This window comes from Haliotis cracherodii, unplaced genomic scaffold (genome assembly GCF_022045235.1).
Source record: "Haliotis cracherodii isolate W230 unplaced genomic scaffold, xgHalCrac1.p SCAF_2, whole genome shotgun sequence".
Taxonomy (NCBI): domain Eukaryota; kingdom Metazoa; phylum Mollusca; class Gastropoda; order Lepetellida; family Haliotidae; genus Haliotis; species Haliotis cracherodii.
Window position 1 is genome coordinate 28,859,890 of NW_027266275.1, and position 27,856 is coordinate 28,887,745.

Sequence of the window (27,856 nt, forward strand, 5' to 3'; positions counted from 1 at the left end):
TTACAGCTACTACATCGCAATCAACATACGTGAGCGACTGGCCATTCAGCTGTAGCCTGTGGTGCTGTTTGAAGTTTTTATCAAGTTTGCATAATTAGTTATCATTGGTTTTAAATATTCATATTTATTTATTCTTTGATTGTTCTGTTGATGCATAAAACGCTGAAAACTTGTCTTTGTTTTCTTTCATGAAATTGATGAAATTCTATGATCTGTGAGTTTATGTGTATGCTCCGCTTGAACATTATGTCTGTCCACTTGTTGTGTTTGTTTCTTTGTTGTTTAATGCCACACTCAGCAATATTCCAGCTATATGATGGCGGTCTGTAAATAATCGAGTCTGGACCAGATAATCCAGTGATTGACATCATGAGCATCGATCCACGTATTTGGGATACGATGTCATGCATCAACCAAGTCAGCGAGGCTGACAACTCGATCCCGTTAGTCGTCTCTTACGACGAGCATAGTCACCTTTTACGGCAAGCATGGGTTGCTGAAGACTTGTGGAAGGACCATGTTCATGGAGATTTTTCACACTAAAATGTGTTCCGAATCTGGAGCAGCATCTCTTCATCCGCAGATGTCACAGAGCGCCACATTCTGACATTTTGAGTTACATAGTAGATAAAATTGACACAGAGTGACCAAAGACTGGTCGATAATTACTCGTGGATATACTACTAAAATAAATGGATGCTGCCACCAGTCACAGCCGATTGATATATCTGAACTGCTAAAACAATTAAACTGAACAATAAACTTTGAAACTTGAAAGTGTACGAACTTGGCTGCAACCGGAAATGGATCCATGTAATCAATACTTTCTGGAAGTCATGTGACCCAGAATGAAAAACAACGAGGCCACACCTCCACGAGCTGTCAAAATGCGATGTCAGCATGAAGTCAAATCCTAATCAAAGCTTGGAATTAAACATACAGGATCGATTCTAGAACGATCCATGTAACATCAGTATATAAAAACCCTTAACTGTCATGGCATCATCAGACAACCTCCCTATAAAACCACAACCTATACAATAAAAATCTCATGCGAAAAAAATAGAATTTAGCTGTGACGTAACTCTTGAATCCTACCTTGCTTGTTAAAGTCAAAATTGCTGCTGTCAAAGTTAACCGTGACAAGTCTGTTATATATAGGTGACCTCGGAACACATTTTACGCAGACGTGACTTCAGAAAATCCAAGATGGCGATTGTAAATGTGACTAACGTGACTCAAGTTGGAATTTACTAATTTTGTAACTTGGAAAAACACTGCATAAAGGTATATCATCCTTATAACATACAACATGATGCTGGTACCATGGCTGAAATGAGAATGATGGCTGGGAGTTGTCCCACTGTCATAAAAGGCTGTATCTGTGATCTTTGAAGAACGTGTTAACTTTGATAGAACAGGAAGTTTTGTTACACTATTCTTCATCAGAACGTTGTAGATTGCCTTGTTTTTTACGCATATAGATAAACATAGTAGATAGTATTCTTCATGAGAATATTGTGGAATGTCACGTTCCAGTGTGGGAAATGTTCTAAAGAAATGGTAATACCATGTTCTGGTATGGATGGTATCACAGAGGCCACATTCAGACCAACTGTCGTAATATATATTGGAGATAAGATTCTTCATGAGAATGTTGTAGAGTGCCATGTTCTTGCCAGATATAGAATTATATAGCAAATATTATCTTCCATGGAGTGCCACATTCTGGCGCAGACAACTATGTTGAGCGCCGTGTCCTCGCGTAGATAATGGTCTACGTGTTGTAGAGCGCCATGTTCTAGTGTAGATAATGGTCTACTTGTTGCAGAGCGTCATGTTCCAGTGTAGATAATGGTCTACTTGTTGCAGAGCGCCATGTTCCAGTGTAGATAATGGTCTACTTGTTGCAGAGCGCCATGTTCTAGTGTAGATAATGGTCTACTTGTTGCAGAGCGCCATGTTCCAGTGTAGATAATGGTCTACTTGTTGCAGAGCGCCATGTCCTCACGTAGATAATGGTCTACTTGTTGCAGAACGCCATGCTTTAGTGTAGATAATGGTCTACTTGTTGCAGAACGCCATGCTCTAGTGTAGATAATGGTCTACTTGTTGCAGAGCGCCATGCTCTAGTGTAGTTAATGGTCTACTTGTTGCAGAGCGCCATGTTCTAGTGTAGATAATGGTCTACTTGTTGCAGAGTGCCTTGTTCTAGCGTAGATAATGGTCTACTTGTTGCAGAGCGCCATGTTCTAGTGTAGATAATGGTCTACTTATTGCAGAGCGCCATGTTCTGACGAACTACAACAGATAATATATTCCATGTAGTCCCAGTAAGTTAAAACACCAGACACAGGAAGTATTTGGGATTTCTTTATTATAGCTGTTAAGTACAGCTAGACTCGCAATAACATGATACACATGTTGACAGGAGTAGCAACACTCGCAGACAACCATCTACAGTCACACCAGCTCCCACTCACATTGCCATTCTTTCCTAATAACAACTGTCTGCTGGGCATGAAGGCTGTTTCAGCAACCACAGAATGGCTGGTCTACATCCAGGCTCAGTCACTAGGTTCCAGCTGCGACTATCAACAAGCCACTTGAAATATACTTATAAAAGAAGGTAATGAGTGAGTGAGTGAGTTGGGTTTAACGCCGCTTTTAACAGTATTCCAGTTATATCGCGGCGTGTCAGCTTTACGTGGGAGGAAAGCCCGAAGTGATGCAGGTCACAGACGTTTACCAGTTCGGTGAAACCCACTAGCACGGGTATGGTGCTGACAAACCTAGAAACACAATTGGGGCGAACCGGGATTCGAACCCACAATCATAGGTTTCTGGCGTGCCAAAGGGACGCAACTCTGCACAGAGAATCGCTATAAAAGAAGGTAAAGAACACCTGATATTTTTCATTTGACTACAGTTAATCTGCCATGGCTGGTGGGCAATACACTGCCCTCCAATTGTGGGTGTTCTTTAAGTTGTTTTGAGTAGTTTATATTCTGTTTTGAAATGTGAAGAGGAATGGTGTGGACTTCAACTTCATTGACATGGAAACTATGAGTACTTTGCAGTGTTAGAAATTAATCTTCAGACGTTTAAATCTTTTGACATACCGTATATCGCTGTCTATAAAGCGACCCAATGTATAAGATGACCCCCCTGTACAAGCCTAGCAATAGTGAAAACTTTATGCTGACAAATAATAGTCAAACTACAACAAAAATGACTTTCAGCGAGTCAAAGTATTGTATTTAAGATATATACCGGTATACCCATTCTCCATCCACTTAAGTTTGTTTCAAGGGGTCAATAGCGGTAATATGTCTGTAGTTGCTGTAAATAACAGTGAGTTGTGCGGTCTTCCGATCACTTCACATATGATTTTGCCAAAATGAAAATAAACAATATTGAATAAATTTTGAATAAAATTAATAAAATAGATTACAAAGGTAAGTCCAGATATATAATGAACTGTTTTTATAACCAGACAGTGTAATTACATGATTAGTTTGTGTACTTCATTACGGACTTGCTGACATGGTATTTCCGGTGTTACATGCTCACAGTTGTCTGTGTTGGGGGGGAAAACATCAAAACTCTTCCTGTGTATAAGACCCCCCCCCCCCCCCCCCCCTTGAAAGGCCCCTAATTCTAGGTACAAAAAACTCGCCTTATACACAGCGATATACGGTAAAGATGATGACAAAGACCTGATGATATTTATCCTGAAGTTGAAAGAATACCTTCTGTATCTTCTACAAGAACTCTCAACATCCAAATGGCACTGGACTTGAAAGTATAGGTTTTCAATTTTAGAAAAGCATACCCAGAACATTTGTATTGTCCTGTGAGGTCAGACCAATTTTCTTTAACACTTTTATCAGATTTGGTTGTCAGGTTTTGAGTGAAGAAAGGAAGAAGAAAAGTAATAGAAGACATTAAAATCACAACATAGGCATGACTAGACAAAATTATACCATGAATCTGGGATACAATGTATACTCAATTCCGATTTAATAGTCAATCAGAGATATTAGTTCACAATAATCCCCTGTGATTGAAACAGCAGAATAAAATAGAAATTGAAAAGAACTTCTTTCTCGGTCATTGATCTGAGGTCTGAGAAGCCCATCTTTGACAGTTGCTAACGATCTCTCAGAGGCAAATATACAAGACTAAAAGTTCTTTAGCTGGGGGGAGAGGCCAGACAAAATTGCAAAAGAAGTAAATAATTGGTCTTTCCTCCTAAACATTAAATCCAACTATCAGTCCACTATTCAGACAAAACACATTATTCCTTGCTGATCAACATCGTGTGCAGCTGTTTATAAACAATGAAAAAGGAGAAAGACAAAGAAAAACTGGTTGTATCTGGAAGCCATGTTGTGCTCCTAAATCTCATTCAATTCAAATCTCAGTGCTCGCTAGCTCTACACAAATGCTAAACATCATTTGGAATGCCTCATGTTTACCTCTTCAGGGTTGCATTATTCAATAACAAAGTCTGAATTTCACTTTTGTGATCTTGTTAAAGACACTCGGATTGGTCGGATGTAAGGTAATTCTGATGTCTTCAGATCTCTGTGTAGTAAGCACTAAGATCTGATTTGAATGAGATTGTTTGTTCCCTGACATGGCAGAATGAATGTGTGTCAGTGTTCTTTCACGGACACATCTCGCTGCAACTCACAGAGCAACAAGCACCAGTCACGCTCCATGTCACAGGGAACATGTCAGTATAAGTAGTGAGTGAGTTTGATTTTACGCCGCTTTTAGCAATATTCCAGCAATATCACGGCGGGGGACCCCAGAAATGGGCTGCACACATTGTACCCATGTCGGGAATCGAATGTCAGTATAAGTACCAAGACAAGCTTATGTGTTGACCATATCACTGCAGCGAGCAACAGTCATGTTATTGGAATATACAGCCATTGTCACTAAAACTTCGCCCGTCTCGCCATACTTCAGCCACAAGCCAAGAGCAGTCATAAGATACTGCAGCTACTAAAATACATGATCCGTACAACAGTCTCACTAGTCCGTAGAAAACCATTGCAGCTCCTTGCTACATAACAACAGTACAGTGTGGAACAAGAAGAAGAGCAAACATTATCCCCATTCACCATGGCTGATTCCTTCGTCTGTTAATACATCTGGATATATATATTCTCTCCATGTTAACAATCACGGGGAAAACAAGCATTATCATATCACCAACTCAACATTCTAGGGTTGACCAATACATACTATTATGAGGGCATGTCTTTCAAGCTTAGTGACCAGTCATTTATTACAGGCGTGGAGTGTGTCCAGAGGTTTTTGATGAACTAAAGTACTGAAAATAATGACCCTCCTCTCTTAAAATGCTTGTCCTATTTTTGGATGACCCTCCCCTAGAGACTGTCATTTATTGGTGACCCTCCCCTGATTCCCTCCGACCCCCCAATAAATGACTGGTCCCTTATGAAGCCATGATATCAGAATGAAGCTCACATGCGGACTACATTTCCCCACATAATCCTATGCATTCAATAGTGCCTGATTTCGAACAGCACATTCAACTATAGAATCATGTACAAGTTACGGTAGCATGTATACTATTCAAAAGAAGCAGAAGAACACATGATGTTTTCATATGTTTGTTTGTTTGTTTGTTGTTAAAAGCCGCACTCAGCAATATTCCAGCTATATGACGGCGGTCTGTAAAATAATCGAGTCTGGACCAGCCTATCCAGTGATTGACATTATGAGCATCAACCCATGCAATTGGGATCGATGACATGTATCAACCAAGTGTTTTCATGTGACTGTAGGTAATCTGTCATAGCCATGAAAGATAAACCATAATAATTTGATCTGGTGTTCTTGTACTTCTTTTGAGTAACATAAGGACATTAGAGATACATAAATAACATTAAAATTATATCACACCCCTGGTTTCCTCAGGATACAAGTGCAAGGTAAATAATGGCACATGTTTTTATTATGTTTGCATATAATTAAACAATTCTGACCTGTTTGGAACAAAACACTGCATGACACTGAAGCTTAATAATTATATTCCATTCACAATGACCAAATAGCAGCACAGAAAATATCCTTATGACAACCCAAGCCGTTGGAAGAACCAGCCAAAGATCAGAGTGTGCTTTCAGCTGACCAGTGGTTTCTTGCAGTACATGAATCTTCACTTTCTAATTTACATAAGTTCAAGTTCTTTTCACAGGATGTCTTCAGACATATGCAGTATATTCATATCATTCCAAGAGAAACTAAACCGATTACTGACATTGTGGAAGTCATTGCAACACTGGACAGTAAATCCACCATCTAAGGGAATGACCATTTAACATACACAACTCAAAATAAGTCAAAAGAGTACCCATTTTTTTTCTTCATATGACTATAGTTAATCAACAGTCATATGAAAATTGGTTGGTTTTTTTAACTTATTTTGAGTAGCATATTTGAGACAGGATATGTTTTGGGTCACTGCTTAAAAAAAATATCTAAAAGGTGGAGCTAAAGAACAGGCAAACAATCTCTTTCCAGTCCCCAGATGACCGATGAAACTCCATGTCCATCAAGCCTCCTGAGGTGTCAGGGGCGGTCGGGTAGCCAAGTGGTTAAAGCGTTTGCTCGTCACGCCGAATACCCGGGTTCGATTCCCGACATGGCTACAATGTTTGAAGCCCATTTCTGGTGTCCCCCGCCGTGAAATTGCTGGAATATTGCTAAAAACGGCGTAAAACCATACTCACTCCTGAGGTGTCACAAACTATCAAGTGCAAGCTCAAGGACTCTGATATATGTGTCATCTTAGACCACACCATGCCTAGATTATATACATTGTCTCTATTTGTTATCTGAGGACCATGTTTATGGTAACAGTTGTGAGTGAGAGCTACAGCAAAATAACCGTGCAGTGCGCAGATGAAACAGGTGAATAAATTATACATTACACAGGTAAAAAACAATGCAAGAAACAAACATGAAAACAGTATTCACATCATTCATCCAACAGCTACCATTCTTGCAAATAAATATTACAACCATGTTTTAGAAATGCTAGGAACGGTCCTGAGATGGTGGAGGAATACAACCTGGAATGATCCGTTTCAGCTACTGTTGTCACACTACGTTGCCCAAAACCCTTACTGTTGACAGACTGTTGTCACACTATGTTGCCCAAAACACTTTCTGTTGACAAACTGTTGTCACACTACGTTGCCCAAAACACTTTCTGTTGACAGACTGTTGTCACACTATGTTGCCCCAAACACTTACTGTTGACACACTGTTGTCACACTACGTTGCCCAAAACACTTACTGTTGACACTGTTGTCACACTACGTCGCCCAAAACACTTACTGTTGACACACTGTTGACACACTACGTCGCCCAATACACTTTCTGTCGACACGCTGTTGTCACACTACGTTGCCCAAAACAGTTACTGTTGACACACTGTTGTCACACTACGTCGCCCAAAACAGTTACTGTTGACACACTGTTGTCACACTACATCGCCCAAAACACTCACTGTTGACACACTGTTGTCACACTACGTTGCCTGTCTACTGTGTTACATCAACGAAACTCGGGATGGCACAGGCTGGAGTTTCTGGAGTTTTCTTCCTCATCCCTAAAATCGTCATGCGTACCTAGAGCCACCTTGTCAAACAACACCCAAACTCTGGATGGCAGACACAGGAACTAGTCTTCCTTGCTTATCCAAAATCCTGTCATGTGCATCACTACAGCCAAGCAACATGTGGAACAGAGCCCTGGGCCTTGCTGCTTCAACCACAGGTATCTTGACTTTGATGAAACATTTACTGTTGCAATTTCTCACAATGACCTTATGTCCCCTGGATATGACCTTGACACACTTTCATATCATAAGACGCAGACTGTTGATGTATGGTACACCGGACGAGAAGATTGTTAAACTATGCATTCTGGGTAGTTTCATGTTACACGATACGAGTAGTTCACTCAATGCAATTCAAAACCTCAAAAGATCAAATTGAACATTCTGAAAAGATGCAAATATTCTGCAACATTGGGCACACCAGCATAGCTGAAAACCACTACATTTCTCCATTCAAACACATATTCTGCTACGGTGGGCACACCAGCATAGCTCAAACAGTCTACAATTAGCTATTCACGCACACACCCCTCCTCCCTCTTCCAGCTACAGCAGCAATTCCTAATCAAGCAATTCCTATTAGTATGCCATATGATGAAGATGGCTACAACCTGTGGACCATCACCCATTATGTAACAATCACTGACCAGGACAGCAGGGCAATGGTGGCATTTCAGATTTTGTCAGTGTTAACTTGGAGTCAATTACAAGTAAATATCAAATCAAACAAAAAATAGAATTCAGGACATTAATTAAAAATGGGCTACTTGTCTTAGAGCTATGAAACATCATGATGAAACAAATGTATACAAAAGTAAAGTCAACTTTTCATTTCATTTTCACTCAGGAACATCCTAACGCAAGGATAGAAAATGGTCAGAACATAAAGCCCGCTCCCCAAATTATTTGTTTGTCTTAGCCACAGTCAGCAATATTACATCTATACTCCTCAAAAGAATGGACCAACCGATTCTTTCATATTACTATAGTTAACTGGTCATGGCATGACAGACTAACTATTGTGATATGAAAGAATTGGGTGGTCCTTAACTTCTGTTGAGTAATATATATCAAGTTTACCTGTAAATGATGAAGTCTGGGACAGACAAACCAAAGCTTGATATTATGAGTGAGTGAGTGAGTTGGGTTTAACGCTGCTTTTAACAGTCTTCCAGTTATATCGCAACGTGTCAGCTAAAAGTGAGAGGAAAGCCCACTTTGCTAAAACCCACGAGCATGGGTATGGTACTGACAAACCTAGAACATAATCGAACGAAGTTGATTATATGAGCAATGTCGCACACTGTTGACAACCCAATCCATTTTAGTCACCTCTTATAACAAGCTTAGGTTGATAGGGACCAGTTCTAATCCAGAATAAAACAACTAAAAAGACTAGCTACGTTCATTCTTGCCTCTGACCAGATGGGGGATGATTTGATTGGATAAATATCTGTTTGATTGTATGTTAAAATACTGTCTCAGTAAAGACAACCACATGAAAATCAGCAAGATCAATTGCCATGCATAATGTAAATATGAGCATATTTAGTTTAAAATCCTATCAGTCTACATAGAAGATACTGCAGGTCGTAGGCCACCATATTAAAACCTATGAGCGTAGGTATGGGTCCTGGCATTGCCACATTGAGACTGCCAGCCACCATAGACCGCCTGTTTGTAGCGGCCATAAAATTTCCGAGTCCCGTGATGGGATTCGAACCACGGACCTTCTGATCAGAGGTCGGACGCCTTGTCCACATGACCAAAGAGGTTAACCCCGTCAGCAAGCTGACAAGGTAAGGATGTCATCTGTGGGATGACTCCATGTCCTACTACATGTTCACCATCCACAACTGTAGAATAATAAGGACAGAGCAAATTATTTACTTGTCATACGAACCTGCCTATCAGGTTTCTTCCAAATTGCGGGGGAAAAAACAATACAACTTACGTTCCAAGTGGAAAAATAAAAACTACAATACGCCTGATGTGATTGTATTCCAAGTAAGGGAGGCTACTCTAAATACAATTCATTGTCATATTTGTTTAATATGAGTGAGTGAGTTGGGTTTATCACTGCTTTTAACAGTATTCCAGTTATATTACTGCGTGTCAGCTTAATGTGGGAGGAAAGCCCGAAGTGATGCAGGTCTCGGGCGTTTACCACTTCGGTAAAACCCACGAGCACGGGTATGGTGCTGACAAACCTAGAAACATAATCAGGGTGAACCCTGATTTGAACCCACAATCATAGGTTTCTGGCGTGACGCAACTCTGCATAGTGCCTTAAATGACTGGGCCACCTGTGCCCCTACTTAATATGAAAGCCTTATAGCCATTGGCTAATTCTCTACCAACAGCCAATGATATTGAATGTTTCCCACTGCCAAAACTTTGCCTTTTGTTTTTGCATTATGCCAAGGTGCTTCTGTCTAACAACTGTGAAAAGTCCTTCAACCTTGTAAAGAATTATATTTGTCATGACTGACGATAACTCTGTAGGTGACAAGCAAACATGAACGTTTGGATACAAATTGCTCATGGGTCTGAAGAAAACACCAACACGCAGAATAATATTGACAGTTCAACCTTTTTGCACATCTTGGTAACTCTTAATTTGAAATATGTAAAAGTCCGAGTTGTGAAAGTTGAAAACAAGACGATTTTTTAAGTTTCCACATTTGATAAACTGATGAGCGTTCTTAAAGAAAAACGAACAATCGACCAACTTCCCGAGAAACACCATGATGATAATTGAAAGTTTTGTGGCAACTACAATCTCTATAACGGTTCAGTGTGAAAATGTGCCACCTGTGAACCCTTGAACAAAGTTTTTTCTCCTTTCACACCCCTTCTGCATCTAGACATTTAAAAAACAACTTCCTGTGAAACAAGTAATTAATTTGGTATGCTCTGATGGACATTTCCAATGCACTGAATCCACTCACTGAAGCACGCTCATGGAGTTACATTTATTATTACTCCGAATAATGGCTCAGTGTCAGTTACATTTCATTCTCAGTTCCATGGGGATTATACAAGGTCATGTCAGTTTATGTACTTATACTTGCAGCTTATGGATGACGGATGAGTGAACAAGGCTCATGGTTACAACACAGTATACCTTTATCATAATCAAATCAACACAAGTCAACAGCTTGTTAATGTGTAGTCATGTCTATTGTTGATAATGATTCCTACTAAAAATATGCTTAAAAAACAAAGTTAAAAGATTATGGAGGCTCCCATGAAAATTGGTGATGGCAACCGGTAGACTTACGTTAGTTGTAGTGCTACAATCGTTCTGTTGATAGGAGCCCAGGGCTGGTACATTGATACGGCGAATGGCAGATACTATTTTGATGGATATTGCGGGCTAACATTACAAATGGCAAGGTAAATAAAGAAGCATACGGTACTTGCCAAAAAACATATCATCAAAATGCACACAAATCCTTTCAACTGAGTTGCCACTATCATGGGAGACATCATACCAATTCATGACATGTCTATTATACAGTCTCATACCAATGACATGTTCAATTTCTTCTAAATATCACAAAGTTAACGGAACTTAACAAACACATTCACAGACTAGTATGGCCAGGCAGTACAAACTATCACACATCCCTCTCACAACAACCTCACAACTCTGTCAGCTAATGTTAAATTTATGATTTTAGTTTGTGCACAAGCAACGACTACCTCAGCTGCAGCATTCTTGTGCTTTTATGTATCTTACAACGTCACAGTTTTATTATGAACTGTACATCACTAATACATTGTACTCCATTTTTTTCTACTATGGATCAGGTTACACTTTACCTATACCACAATCTAATACTTTGTCGGCAACGCATACTCAAACCTATTCTTCTGAGGTCACTCACTAATGCCTACTTAACCCTTCACTCGCCATCCTCTTGTTCTCATTGCCATCTTGTTTATGCTTCATTATCTGACTGAAAGGCTTCACGACCCTCTCAGACAAGGTCACGTACAATCACTGCTTCAGAGGCAGCACCACTATGCACCTAGGAAATTACTACACAAATCATCAATCACAGGCTCTCTGAGTGAGTGAGGGAGGGACCGACCGTATAATTTTCAGGCATCTGGGATTTGCCATGCCTGACACAGTAACTATGGTAATATCAAAGAATTGGGTGTTTTCTATCTGATTTTGTGTAGTATATGAGTCTGTGCTTAAAAACACACATTTTTTTTCTGTGAAGGAAGGAAGCCAAAACAATTTTTTTCTACCCTCAACATAATATTTATCACATCATTTCGCACCTCCAGTGAACGCTTTATTTATTTTTGTATGGCATGTGGAAAATTATTATTTTTCAAAGCATTTTCAGACAGTTTTGATTTTTTTTTTTAAATCCCACGCCACCCCGAAATATAAAAGGGACGGCTCCTGCCCAACTCATCCTGGCTTAAGATCAGGGCAAAGGTTAAAGGCGTCACTATGTACCTAGATATCACTACGCAATTGGCAGACATGAATTCAGTCATTCATCAAACAACAATATTCCATGACATGCAGACTCCAAATCACAGTGTCCTGGCAGATGCAGGCTTGTTAAACACCTGTTGAAAATCGAGGCACTAAGACAGGAGGATATCTGCAGATTCACCAGACAATCCAGCCACTTGTTCATTACATGCCAGTGAAGAATGCAGTTCAGAGCTGTGGAGATACAGGTTCTTATAAAAAGCAATACTGGTAATAATACAGCAATTTCAACTGCCATTCTATGCAACTTGCCAAATTGTATTGTAAGTATATACATGCAATGTCTTCTTGTGCAGTTATCGCAATAGAGAGTGAGTTGGGTTTAACGTGGCTTTTAACAGTATTCCAGATATATCACGGCGGGTCAGCTTAAAGTGGGAGGAAAGCCCGAAGTGATGCAGGTCTCAGACGTTTACCACTTCGGTGAAACCCACCAGCACGGGTATGGTGCTGACAAACCTAGAAACATAATTGGGGCGAACCGGGATTCGAACCCACAATCATAGGTTTCAGTTATCGCAATACATATGTGGGACTCAGATCAATGTTGGCCTCTAATCTGTCTGACTTGTAGCAGAAAGTATAATCAAACATAGTCAGATCGAACATGTCTTCAAATGATATCACCTGCACGATGACATCATGTTCAAGCGGTGTCAAAGGATGGAGGAGCTGGGGTAGCCAAGACGTGAAAGCGTTCACTTGTCAAGCCGAAGGCCCTGGTTCGATTCCCATTGGTACAATGTGTGATGGCCTTTCTGGTGTCCTCTGCCAGGATATTGCATATGTATTGCTGAAAGTGGCGTAAAACCATACTTGCTTACTGAAGGGTTGTTGCCCATTTCATTCTCATGTTGTGTTTTGGGTGTATCAGTTATATAGCGCACAATCAGCAATATTCAAGCTGTATGTTAGGGGCCTGTAAACAATCTGGACCAGACAATCCAGTGATTGATATTACAAGCAATGATCCATGTCGTTTGGGTATGATGACACACAATCAACCAAGTCATCTTATCTATTCGGGGTGGTGGGATAGGCTTAGGGGTTAAAGCGTTCGCTTGCCACGGGTTCGATTCTCCATATGGGTACAATGTGTGAAGCCCATTTCTGGTGTCTCCCACCGTGATATTGCTGGAATATTTCTAAAAACGGTGTAAAACAAAACCCGCTCACTCTAATCTATTCAGATGCCCCATATGACAAGCCTAGGTTTCGGGGAACCCATGTTAGCACGGAATCCACGCTGGTGTAATTCTCATGGCTTTGTCTGCATCCCACTTTACTCCCCATCTGGTCAGTTTAATATTTAGAGCCAAGATTGTGATGTTACAAGATCTAATTTCTTAATAATCATTGTTTGTGAGATACAATAGTAAATCTACCACAGATGGGAACTACATGTACATCACAGATCAGAGTATTAGCCATGGATCTGAGTCCTAACATGGGTTTGCATGCTGCACAAACACAGTTAAATGCAACATGTTTGTGGGGAGATATATTGTCTGGCTGCAGCTACTGCAAGTGTAACAGACAAGACTGATAGTGAGGCCAGACCTCTTTTTAAACCTTGTTACAATACAAATCCACCGACTCCCAAAAATTGAAATGCGAAAAAATAAAAACATATGAAAAGCAGATTTGTTTTTTTGCTGACCAGAAATGAGTAAAATGTTTTAAAAAATCATTTACTGTCACTATCAATATTAATAAATTATTTAAAATACTATTATTAAAACATGCTGAAAACTTATTTACATTTTGATGAAATAAAATATATATTGGAAATTGGAATTGTATTTTTGGTTAAAAAATCCATAGGCTGCACTTGAGGATGCTACTTGCAGCCTAGAAGTGCTGAAAGTTTAGGTGTACTATACTTTGATACCTGCTCACAGGGATGTTAGAAATAATCACATTTGATTTGTTGACTATACATTTTTTATGTTGTCCAGGTAACTCAGGACAGCATGCCGATGTATGCAGCATTGTTGAGTACTACATATCAAAGCCATCTATTTTCATTTCATGAACAAGTATCATTAGGCTTGGGACACCCATTCACTAGGACAAGTATATCAATCTTTCCTTTGCTTATTCATTATTTTCCTTGTGGAACTATTAGTAAGTATCACAATAGTTGTCAACACCAAGAGATGGTCACGCCATCATGTGATGCGAGCTCCATATAGACCATGACAACTGTCAACACCAAGAGATGGTCACGCCATCATGAGATGCGAGCTCCATATAGACCATGACAATTGTCAACACCAAGAGATGGTCACGCCATCATGTGATGCGAGCTCCATATAGACCATGACAATTGTCAACACCAAGAGATGGTCACGCCATCATGTGATGCGAGCTCCATATGGACCATGACAATTGTCAACATCAAGAGATGGTCACGCCATCATGAGATGCGAGCTCCATATAGACCATGACAATTGTCAACACCAAGAGATGGTCACGCCTTCATGTGATGCGAGCTCCATATGGACCATGACAATTGTCAACATCAAGAGATGGTCACGCCATCATGAGATGCGAGCTCCATATAGACCATGACAATTGTCAACACCAAGAGATGGTCACGCCTTCATGTGATGCGAGCTCCATATAGACCATGACAATTGTCAACACCAAGAGATGGTCATGCCATCATGTGATGCGAGCTCCATATAGACCATGACAATTGTCAACACAAAGAGATGGTCACGCCTTCATGTGATGCGAGCTCCATATAGACCATGACAATTGTCAACACAAAGACATGGTCACGCCATCATGTGATGAGAGCTTCTAATGGAAGCAAGAGGACTCTACCACTTGTGAATGTTCAACAAACTCAACAACGCTGGCCTCCTGAGCAGCAGATGTAGCCAAAGATTTCTACAGCCAAACATAACAAACTACTCTAAAACAGTTCCATCCTTCATATAGGCAGTGGCTAATAACAGTCATATCAACATACAGCAAGACCCCTCACACTGCGCTTCAACATCCAGTTCATCCACATTCTTTACCCAGGGTGAGACTATAGCCACTAGTCCGAGACTAGTGAAAAGTGTTAAGGACTAGTAGTTCCAAATGTAATAACATCACATATCCCACTAGTACGAAATGATTAGTGGACTAGTTGATTTACCTCTACCACTGATAAAGAGATTGGCGAATAAAACTTCTTTCACCAAAGGCGAAATAAACACATTCATGATACACAAATATACTTACAGGGTGGTCCAGACTGGTCAGTGATTACGGAACCCAGAATAATTTTCACTGTAGTCAGACAGGTCATGAACATCAAAGCACATTCAGAAACATGGACATAGAACACGTTCTACATTTCTTGGTTGGGTGTAGCCCGTGTCCGCTCATAACTAATAAACAAGTCTTAAAGCTTAAAAAATGGAATAGATGCTTTCATCAATATGCCTTAAATACAAAAGGATGAAGTCTGTCACCAGGATTCTTTACATTCTACCACAGTCCCGTTCAACATATAATTAGGTAAGATTCATAGACATTTCATGTTTAGCCAATCAGGGCCCCATTACACAAAGCGATCTTAGCGCTAAGGTGATCATACAGCAATAGAAACTAACAGGTTTAGTCCACTAGTCCTTATAATGATAACATATAGCAAAATCCTTAAAAATGGCAAATATCTACTAGTCCTTAGGATACCTTAACTATTGGGCAGTTTGGCAAGGACTACAGGACTAGTGCCAAATTCTAACACTGTCGTAACTCCCATACTTTAACATAGGCTAATGACAGTCATTGCGCTAATATTGCCTTGTGGAACAGGCCCAGATCTTTATACAGAATGAATTAAGTGACATAACAAATTATGTAGCAAAGTTTTGCTGTTTGGACAATGTTCAGGTGAATAACACCACACATTAATTGTCGTGTGGTCTAATGTTAGCTTAATTGTGATCATCTGATTGTGCAGATGTTTTGAAAAGAAGCTATGATTTTTTAGAAGATTGTGAAGGACAACTGAATAACGACCTTGACATTGGCTTTTGCTGGACATTCTTGCCAAGGGAGATAAGACAATTATTTGCAATACTATTCACACAAATGCTCAGTTTGATAGTACAAAATGTTCAAGTTTTGGTGTGCAAATAGATCTACTTGTCTCTTGATTATCACTAAGAGCAAAAACGTAAATAAAATAGCATTTCCACAAAATATATTTCAAAAGAACAGTCAAAAAGAACAGAAAATAAACTATATGAAAACATTAGTAAAACATTTATATATCATTTATGCATCTAAAACATTCCTAGTCATTCAACAATCAGGAATAAAGATATCGAGATAGGAAACAGTTCTTTTAAACCACAGGTGAACATAACAAATGAATTTTGAAAGTCAAACCTAACACCAAGGTGTACCTCTATTTTACCTACATCTTGTGTGAAAACATTAAGTACATCACAGCTGCAGATATATTATTCATACCTGTATTATATTAAATCTATCACAATATTACATAATAAATAGTACAGGGCCCGTTCCAAAGAGCGATCGTCACGGTAAGATGATCGTAACTCCCATACTTAACACAGACTTAGGACAGATGTTGAGTACGATCGATTTGTGGAGCTGGGCCCCGGGCCCTTTTACACAAAGTGATCTTAGTGCTACGATGATCATAAGTGTTCGTTAAAGTATGGAAGTTACGGTCAACTAAGCGCTAAGATCGCTTTGTGGAATGGGGCCTGGAGTGTAACTACCTCTCAGGACATACCCAGTAAATGGATGAGGTTTTCGCCATGGTAATATCAATTATTCCTTCTGCTACCAGATATAACAATGTTAAAATCGAAGCCATAAACAGCATAAAGGCTATAAGGCTAAAGGCTATTATTGACCACAGCGAAATATGTCTCTTTCAACATGATTACTAGGACACTGATCACAAAAGAACTGGGTTATACACAACCTAAATTCAACGCTATATGATTATGATGGGCAGTAAGAGTGAGAATTAACATCCTGCATACAGCACAACCAACTACCTTATACGGCTAGTGCACCTAGGTAGAGAATTAGATGATAAATAATACACTACATTTGGCCCAAAAAAATTAATACTTGCGTTTCTCTGAATGCCCCTTATAGATATAGGTGAGAAGAACAAGTGACTTCATTTTATAAATTCATATATATTGAACAAAAAAAAGATATGGATCATGAAAGTTTTGGGGAATTTTTTTTTAAAACTGATCATAAGGTCTGAGGAAAAAATTCCCCGAAATATGCATGATCCCTAACATTATTGTTTAGTTTAGTTGTTTTTGACAACTTATTTTCAGGAAACACAAGCATTTTTTTTTTGCCCAACAGATCTATCACTGAGATAACTTATTTTTTCTTGACAGTAAATGGCTCTGCTGTAGCAGGGATAGGTAACTTGCGCTGTTTCCGTGGCCATGTCCCTGGATCGAATCCGCCTGACGAGACTTTCATTGCTTCCAGGGAGGCGTTTGTAATAGCTGGGGGAGAGGAACCCTTTGCAAAAGCTGGGTGCCTAATACTAGCTATATGCAGATTCTGCGCAGACTTAGAAGTAGTGGGTTGTCCCTTGCCATCTTGGGCAAAACCCATCTGCTCCTGAGACGGTGAGTCCATATCAAGTTCATCATCTTCATCGTTGTAACTCATGTTTGAGAATGCTGCACTCGCAATATCACGAATAGGTTTCTTGGATTTGACTTTGGTTTTGGAATGTTTTGACATAGTAGGATAATCACTGTCTGTGACAAGAGCCTGATCTTCCTCCAAGAAAAGGTCGTCAGGTCTCTGTCTTTGTGGGGAGGAGTGGGTCTGACCCATGGTCTTGCTGGAACTGGCTGGGTGCTGACCCTTCATGGGAGTGCTGGTCATCACAGCGGACTTGGACATGCTTGTATAGCCAAACATCTGCCCCCCTGGACTAGAAGACTGGGTCTGCTCGTCTCTCCGGATAGAATGCGAGCTCACGGCACGATGGAACGGAACTGCCCCGAAAGGATCCTCAGCTGTGTTTGATGGCGGTATTTCTTGTGACCCAATCTCTCGGACTCCTGAAATCTTCTGAGCTGCTGAGCTCCCCCCTAAAGCAGTCCTGACTTGATACCCTGAACCAGGCAGGGCATCCACAGGGGTTATCACAATTTGGTCCTCACCTATAGGCGACACCGGGCATGAGGAGGGGCCAGTAGCTGTGGAACTGGGCGTCCTCTTTCCCCCGAATGGAGCATTCCCAAACACATCATTCTCGGGACTCTGTGCAGAGTGAGATGCATAGCTGGGAGTAGTACTATCTGCAGGACTGACAGTCTGAGAAGAGGCTTGGCTCTTCAAGGAACCTCGATATTTGAAGGGAGCATTATCAAACACTTCATCAACAGCTGGACTGGCTTGTGAAGAAGCACTTGGTCCAGAAGCAATGCTACTCCCAGGGCGCTTCTTACTCCCTTTCTTCTTAAATGGAGCAGCTCCAAATATATCATCAGGCCCTTCCTCTGGACTCAAAGCTGAGGCTCGAGATGAGTTCATTTTACTGTTATTGTTCACATTTACATCTTCAGTCACAGGTTTTGACATATAGTGATGCTGATTGCCGTAAGCATCTTGCAGCTCATCATCATCAAGCAGTGGCTTCACACCATACTCATGTCCAACTATCCGATCCGACTGGAAGCTGTCTGATCGCATGTCATTTTTACTGTTCCGGACACTCACCTCCCGTGGAGCCACATGCTCCACGTCCTTCCTGCGCGTAGGAATATCAACCGGACGACTTCCATATTCATCATCAAGCTCCTGATAGCTGAAATCTTTCATCCTCGGCTCAGCTACCCCATCACAATGGTCATCCTCCGCGTATGACGAACTAGATTCTATCCTGTCTCTGTGGCTGCCCTCAGAACCCTTCCGCCCCTCCATCTGGGATTTAGAGTGCCGGATCTCCTCCTTCTCAGACTCGTCTGTGTCCACCAGCTGCTGGTACTTAGACCTTGACAAGGCCGCCTTCAAGTTCCCTGCACCGAGGAAGCTCTTGGACTCAGATTCCGATGGCAGTTTCTTCTCCTTCTTTGGGCGATCATCTTCTGAATCTGGACTTCCACGGGATGGGCTGTTCTCATCTGTAACATGTAACAGTTTGGGTTAATTTGTAGTTTCACAGTGCTATTGATAGATTACTGAGTCATATTCAAATCGGTGCAATATTGTCCGAAGTCTGATTCTATTATTACATGCACAAACAGAAGTAGCCCCATTCCCACCTTTACCAGAATGCCCGACATCTTCCCCTACAGAAGTCTGCTTACATATTACTGCCAAGCATGTTAGAGTAAATATTGTACAGGCGTGCCTCGTTTATAAGGACACTTGCGTCATTTCACAATCCGTCCGTATAAACGAATTTCCGTATAACTGAAACCAGCTTCTTACTGGAAGAGTTACTTCCCTTCAATTATGCAACTCATGACAGATGACAGAACAAACAGATACATCCACTCAATCTTTATTCATACACGTTTCAAAACGTCTGTCATGGAAGTTTGAACTTTACCACATTTTGAGGTTTGAATTTTAAACAATAATGTGTCACTTGGTTAATTGACTTCTCACGAATCAAAGGATTACCACCAGCGGAAGGATTACCACCAGCGGAAGTGTATTGTCCGGATAATTGAGACAATTTTGTGTGCATTTCAGTGTTTTGTGTATGAAAATGACCGTCCGATTCCGGAAACTGAATTTCCGTATATACGGGTAAATTTATATAGTAATTATTTCGTTTTGAATGAAAATCGTCCGGGAACCGAGGTTTCCGGATATCTGAAGTCCGTATAAGCGGGGCACGACTGTATAAACGTTAATATCTACTGAAACTAATGTTCGTGAAAATAATGACACATAGTTAGGGTACAATGTATGCTTGCTCAGATTTCAGAATTAGTGGAAAAGACTAACTTAATAGATTTGTGTCATCACTCTAAATATTGAGTGAAGAGTGTTCTTTCCATTAAAGAACACATTTCATAAGGCATTTTGCGGTGAGTTTGCGAGATCAGTTAAATATATCCTGTCTCCAGTTAGTCTCTGCAGAATATTCATATTGTCTAGTAGTCCATCTGCAGATTATTCATTTTGTTTAGTAGTCCCTCTGCAGAATAGTGATATTGTCCAGTAGTCCCTCTGCATAATAGTAATATTGTTTAGTTGTTTCTCAGCAGAATAGTAATATTGTCTAGTAGTCAATCTGCAGAATATTCATACTGTTTATTTTTTTCTCTGCATAATAGTAATATTGCCTAGTAGTCCCTCTGCAGAATATTCATATTGTTTAGTTGTTTCTCTGCAGAATATTCATTTTTATTAGTAGTCCCTCTGCAGAATATTCATATTGTTTAGTAGTATATCTTCAGAATATTCATTTTCCCTCTGCAGAATAGTGTTATTGTTTAGTAGTATCTCTGCAAAATAGAAATATTGTCTAGTAGTCGCTTTGCAGAATATTCATATTGTGTAGTAGTCCCTCTGCAGAATAGTAATAATGTTTAGTTATCTCTTGGCAGAAAAGTCCAGAAACAGTGTCATTAATTTGGAACTCAGTTACAACACTGTGGATAATGCCATGTTGCCAGGGAAACGAGTAATTAGGAATGTTCATATATGCTTCACACATCACACAGAACCATCTGCCTCTCAATCATATTGTGATGTACACATACTATACAGGCTGCTACATCCTGAATACTGATGGTTTAACAAATCATACACTGCACCAAAGACCGTGTAGTGTTTTCACAAAGCTGTGCCATCACATACAATATTTCCTTACAACACACACCATAGCTCAGAATGTGATGCAAGGTCTAAAATTAACGGGTTCTTGTTCATGAGGTTTGTGAGTGAGTGAGTGAGTGAGTGAGTGAGGTTTAACGTGGCTTTAAACAGTATTCAAGTTATATCGCGGCGTGTCAGCTTAATGTGGGAGGAAAGCCCAAAGTGATGCAGGTCGCAGACGTTTACTGCTTCGGTGAAACCCACGAGCACGGGTATGGTGCTGACAAACCTAGAAACATAATCAGGGCGAACCGCAATTTGAACCCACAATCAAAGTTTTCCGGTTTGCCCAAGGGATGCAACTCTGCACAGCGAATCGCGGTGCCTTTGACGACTAGGCCACCCGTGCCCCCGATTTGTATTTAAATCTAGAGGCCCCTTAATGTATCGTTTAACATTAGGGTTATTTTAAGAACCCCTTGAATTTCATGCTTAATTTTTAACACTGCGATAATGCAAATAATGCAAGAACATCAACACTGCTGTAATACTAATTCCCCTCATATCCCCAATAGTCTATAGAAAACCCAGGGTTAGAGCTGGACTCAAAAGCTGTCCTAACCCGAGAGAAGATAAAATGCCCTTGTAATGTTAAAACAATCTGGAAATTAGAACTAGCCACGGCCAATGAAGTGTGTCAAGTCCCTGATATGCAGGTGTAATATGAGATCAGTACATTAGGCATACAGCACTGTTTGTGAAATTGTTAAAAATTCTCCCTTAATATAGTCATGCATTATTCAATTTCTATCTCACATGCAATTCCATATCTGTATAAAAGAAGCATACTGCAAACATTAATATGTAAATTTGGCTTCAATTAATGCAATTAAAAATTGTAATTCTCGTAACTATTTGTCCTTAATGACAGCCAGGTACACAACCACAGAGTAACTTTGACTGCCAATCATGAAGCACTGAATACCCTGAATCTCTCATTATCATGGTCACTGGTGCATTCTGGGATGAGTGAGTGGGGATTAAAGCTGCTCTGACCAATACAGTACAACCTGGTTATAATGCCACCTATTGTCCATTTGAAAATATGGCATTGACATTGGCATTACAACCAACTTGGCATTATAAAAGGTAATTAGATAGTGTAGAAATCTTTCCCAGAAAAACATGGCATCATAACTGGATTGGCATTATTAAAGGTAATTTGATAGAGCAGTAATCTGTTTCAAGAAAAACATGGCATTATGTAGAGGGAAATGTCTGAGTAACTCTCCATTCCTTAAAAATAGTGGAGCAGAAGACCATTATTTTTAAGGAATGGAGAATTACGAGGATATTCCCCTACTTAAATCTCATCCCTACTTTTATACTTTGACAAAATATTAGGTTGTGGAAAATATTTGAAAAATAAACCAGAACTCTTTGTTGTCTGTATTTTTACTGCGTGAGTCGCCATTGCATGATGCACGAGGAATGCATTCTCTGCCACTGTTGATTCTCAAATCAAACGATGCGGGTTCGAATCCTGCTTGCAACACATGTTTTCGGAAAAATTATGAAATCATTCACGGGTCAATAAATGTAGAAAAAAGTTACGTCTATTCCAAGCGGAAATTAATTCAAATGTTGGTTCAAGATAATGTATAGAATTGTTGACAAACAACTCTCCATTCCTGAAAAAATCATGGAGCATTCAAACAATAGTATGACGTCACAGATGTGTTTTAATAAAAGTTAAAACACATCTGTGATGTCAGTCTATTGTTTGAATGCTCCATTACTTTTCAAGAATGGAGAGTTTGTCAACTATACATTATATTGAACCTACATTTGATTAAAAATTTCCACTTGGAACATTTATTGACAAGTAAATAATTTCAATTTCTTTCCGAAAACATGTGTCGCCAGCGGGGCTTGAACCCGCATCGTTTGATTAGTGAATGTGTAATTGTCAACCACAGCTACGGTGGTACATGAAGTAATAGTGTGAAATTAACTATTAAATATTTTCATAATTTTGCATCATGTTTAAAAGCTCAAAATGATATGTATATAATAATGTGCTAGAGCAGGTTACCTACAACAATGTTCATATTTATAGCAATTAGATAAACCTTTGACGAGAAATACAAATCAGGTAATCCAATTTATCCTTGTTCGGGGTTCTATATTTCTTATTATTCCCGTCAGCATGTATTGACGATATGCAAGCTTTTGATAAATACTAGTTTAGGACACAACAAAATTATGAAGAGCCGTGAACCATGCATTGTAAATGGTATCTCGCAGTGGAGCTTGGCGCACATGCGATAGCGGCAGATAACGCATTCCTTGTGCATCACGCACGGGCGACTCACGCAGTAAAAATACAGTCAACAAAGAGTTCTGGTTTATTTTTCAAATATTTTCCACAACAGAATATTTTATCAAAGTGTAAAAGTAGGGATGAGTTTCAAGTTGGGGAATATCCTCTGCCTCTGCTCCATTATATTTAAGGAATGGAGAGTTACTCGGACATTCCCCTCTACGTAATTGATTGTGCGGAAATCTGTTTCAAGAAAAACATGGCATTATTAAAAGGTAATTTGATAGGGCAGCAATCTGTTTCAAGAAAAACATGGCATTATTAAAAGGTAATTTGATAGGGCAGAAATCTGTTTCAAGAAAAAACATGGCATCATAACCAGGTTGGAATTATAAAAAGGTAATTTGATGGTGCTGAAATCAACACCAAGAAAAACATGGCATCATAACTGGATTGGCATTAGAACCCTATTGTACAGCACTTAAATTACATCATGGTGTGTCAGTTTGATTATTTGCAAACTTGCACAGGTTGTTTTCTGCGATTTCCAGAAGTAAAACTGCATGGACATTCACTGGCCCCAACAGTGATAACACATTAAGACAATCTAAAAAGCCTGAAATTCTACTAGCCCTCAGGATACCTTGAACATGAAACAAAGTGACTAGGGCTAGCGTGCTATTGTTAATATGCATCCCTCTGCTGGCACTGTAAAACCCTAGAGCTAATGAGTCCTGAGATCACCTCTAGACCTACCGTATTCGACGTAATAAGCACCCCACTCTAATAAGCGCCCACAGTGATATTTGCTAATATATTGGCAAGTGAACAATCCCAATTAGCACCCCTTTCGATTGATCTATGTACACAATACCTATTTATTCGTGTATCATACGCACTTGTATGTTATATGCACTCTTAATCAGGGGCAATTAAATTCTGGAAAAATATATCTGTTGTGTATAAACAGTCAGGCCGTCAGCATAAACCACAAAATTTATCTTTCAACTCTGTTTTTTCCACCAAAATAATATTCTAATAAGAGCCCCCTATTTCTAATTTTGAGAGCGCCCCGGGCGCTTATTGCGTCGAATACGGTAATTCAACACTGCATCACTACCTATTTTCCCCCAGGACATCTGCATAAACTCCACTGGTCTGTGACAAAAACTGTGCTACTAATATTAGTATGGATGTCAAGTACTTGACTTCTCCGGAACATATATACAAACCTCTAACACATGACCAGTGTTTGAAATTAAGGTAGTCACAGGGTCCTCCAGGTTTGCTCTTGAGAATTGGAATCAAGGACCCTAAACGTAAACCCAAATAGGGTCATGATTGGGTCCCATTAACTTTCATGCTTAATTTCGAACACTGCATGACTCAAAGAAAATGTGACATTGGTCTCAAAGGAATAGCTGAAAACGCAGAAACAATGAATGGAATTTCAACCATTGTTTGTGTTTATAAACATTTCCCATTTTAGATCAACAATCAGTAGACAAGCATATAAAGCAGTGATGACAACATGCAGCAAACATGTACAAACAGAGACCTTGGAATGCACATCAACTATTAACAGGAATAATTCACCTTTTATATTCACGACAACAAAACAAGTTTGGAGTAAAGTTAAAATACTTACACAAGGCCATCTCTAACAGAATTAAGTGAGCCATCTTGATTTTCCTCAGCTGAATATCTCATATGGTGTATCCCATTAATGGATGATGTCTATATGTTATGAGTTACTACTGTTTGGTGAGTACAACATTCACAACCAACACAGCCGACTCATGTGGACAGAGCGGATGAAGTACATGAGACAGGAATTGTTATTCAGCTGCATTCTCACAGCTGCTGATTGTGTTCAGTTGGTTTTTTTTCAAACACTCCTTTAAAGGGCATTGACACAGCATAACGTGTCAGTATCATGAGTGAGTGAGTTGATATTTAACGTCACATCGGCAATATGTGCAAGTTATGCGTTAAGAATACATATATTTCGATTAAATCGATGCACAGTAATATAACTAGAATATCACAGATTAATATTTAAAACTAGCATACAACCATAAAATATATCACTTTATGGAACATGGCTATAAATCGCCAGCAGCTGAAGGTAGATCACCATGCTAGGGTCCATGGGGACTTACAGAACCTTTGCTACCTGCATGGACCCCAGCCGGATTTACATCATTTCTTCAGGTGTTGGCCATTATTGTCAAATTTCGCAAAAGTTAAATGAACACATATTCTACGATTGAAAATGTGGTAGAGAAAAATGACTTCGAAGGACATGGTCTTACATACCCTCTCTGGGGGACAATAATTTTACGATCCAACTAATTTCCTTCTGACAAGTCTAAAAAGATCTTTTTCTTAATTACAAAACATGTTCAAAATTTATTTTAATAATTCTATTTCTTTAAAAAAATTAAAAAATTAAATGCGAATTAATACAATTAAAAAATTCCTTGACAGATGATGATTTGAAATATTTATCCCTTGCGATGGCAAATTCAACAGCCTGAAGACAGGACATAGAGTCTGAAAAACAATGAATTAATGATGTTTAGACTGTTTGATATATTCTAGACCTGTTAAAATGGCCTTTGATTCAGCTGTAAAAATGGAAGAGTAACTTGGTAATCTAGTTGATATAGTTTGGGATCCAACGACAGTGGCGCTGGCAACAGCGTCACCATCCTTGGACCCATCTGTAAATATTGATTTTTAAGTATGTATGTATTTCTTAACTGATTACATGTATATTCTTGTTGGTACGGTAATTGATTGGTTTCTGATTTGTTTAGTTTGGTCAATGACAGGTTTACTTGTGGCTTTACCATTTGCCAAGGAGCAGACAGCAGCAGGAAAGGAGATATTGTTTCAAGTTGAATGTCAGCAGCAGAAATATAAGGTTTAATTCCTATTCCAAGAGGTTGAATATGACCTTTTACCATACAAATCCTCATAAAGGGGATTAAACACACATCTGTATGCAGCATTGGACTCACTGGTATGTAACTTTGTGATATACTGTAAAGATAGTTTAATATAACGTTGTTTAAGTGGTGGCTCGTCGGCCTCAATGTACAGACTGTCAATGGGAGAAGTTCTGAAAGATCCCAGACAAAGCCTAAGACCTGGATGATGTATAGGATCGAGTAATATAAGGTTACTTTTATAAGCTGCATCATAGATGATGGAGCCATAATCAAGTTTAGAATGGACAAGTGATCTATATAAGTGAAGGAGGGTTGACTTGGAATTAGAAACAACCTTTCGTAAATCTAGTGCCTTTAGACATTTAGCTTTCAGATATTTAATATGTGGTAAAATAGTAAGATGATAATCAATAATTATTTATAAAAATTTAACTTCTTTTACAACTTTAATTGGAGTTCCAGCTAGATGTAATTCTGGGTCCCTATGAGGTTTATATTTTCAACAGAAATTAGTGCAATTGGTTTCAGATTTAGAAAACTTAAAGCCGTTCTGCTCTGCCTAATCATTGATTTTATTTAGACAAAGTTGCAAGTGTCTCTCAATCGTGTTCATATTTTTACCTCGACATGATACATTAAAGTCATCGACAACATTCGTATAAAACTTAAGATAAACTATTAATTTTTATGCTAAACAAAGTTACCGATAATATGCTCCCTTGTGGGACACCTTGATCTTGTTCGTAAAAATCAGACAAGGTGGATCCCACATGAATTGCCTATCTGTTAAAAACTGAGATATAAAATCAGGCAAATGTCCTCTCAATCCCATTTCATAAAGATCTTTTAAAATTCCATGTTCCAAAAATATTGATGTCGCATGTTGTTTATTAATGATAGCATTTTTCACAAAAGATCTTTTTCTTAATTACAAAACATGTTCAAAATTTATTTTAATAATTCTATTTCTTTAAAAAAATTAAAAAATTAAATGCGAATTAATACAATTAAAAAATTCCTTGACAGATGATGATTTGAAATATTTATCCCTTGCGATGGCAAATTCAACAGCCTGAAGACAGGACATAGAGTCTGAAAAACAATGAATTAATGATGTTTAGACTGTTTGATATATTCTAGACCTGTTAAAATGGCCTTTGATTCAGCTGTAAAAATGGAAGAGTAACTTGGTAATCTAGTTGATATAGTTTGGGATCCAACGACAGTGGCGCTGGCAACAGCGTCACCATCCTTGGACCCATCTGTAAATATTGATTTTTAAGTATGTATGTATTTCTTAACTGATTACATGTATATTCTTGTTGGTACGGTAATTGATTGGTTTCTGATTTGTTTAGTTTGGTCAATGACAGGTTTACTTGTGGCTTTACCATTTGCCAAGGAGCAGACAGCAGCAGGAAAGGAGATATTGTTTCATGTTGAATGTCAGCAGCAGAAATATAAGGTTTAATTCCTATTCCAAGAGGTTGAATATGACCTTTTACCATACAAATCCTCATAAAGGGGATTAAACACACATCTGTATGCAGCATTGGACTCACTGGTATGTAACTTTGTGA

At 39.2% G+C, this 27,856-nt stretch overlaps 1 protein-coding gene across 1 annotated transcript in view; it reads right to left on the bottom strand.

Moving 5' to 3' along the window:
• Positions 1 to 14,747: 14,747 nt before the first annotated feature.
• LOC139467946 (AP2-associated protein kinase 1-like) overlaps positions 14,748 to 27,856 on the bottom strand; it is a 62,064-nt gene continuing 48,955 nt past the window's right edge. Inside the window, exon 16 of the mRNA XM_071249546.1 lies at positions 14,748 to 19,345. Within this exon, the coding sequence (XP_071105647.1) occupies positions 17,580 to 19,345 (1,766 nt within the window). The 3' untranslated portion in view covers positions 14,748 to 17,579. The remainder of the gene's footprint in view (positions 19,346 to 27,856) is intronic.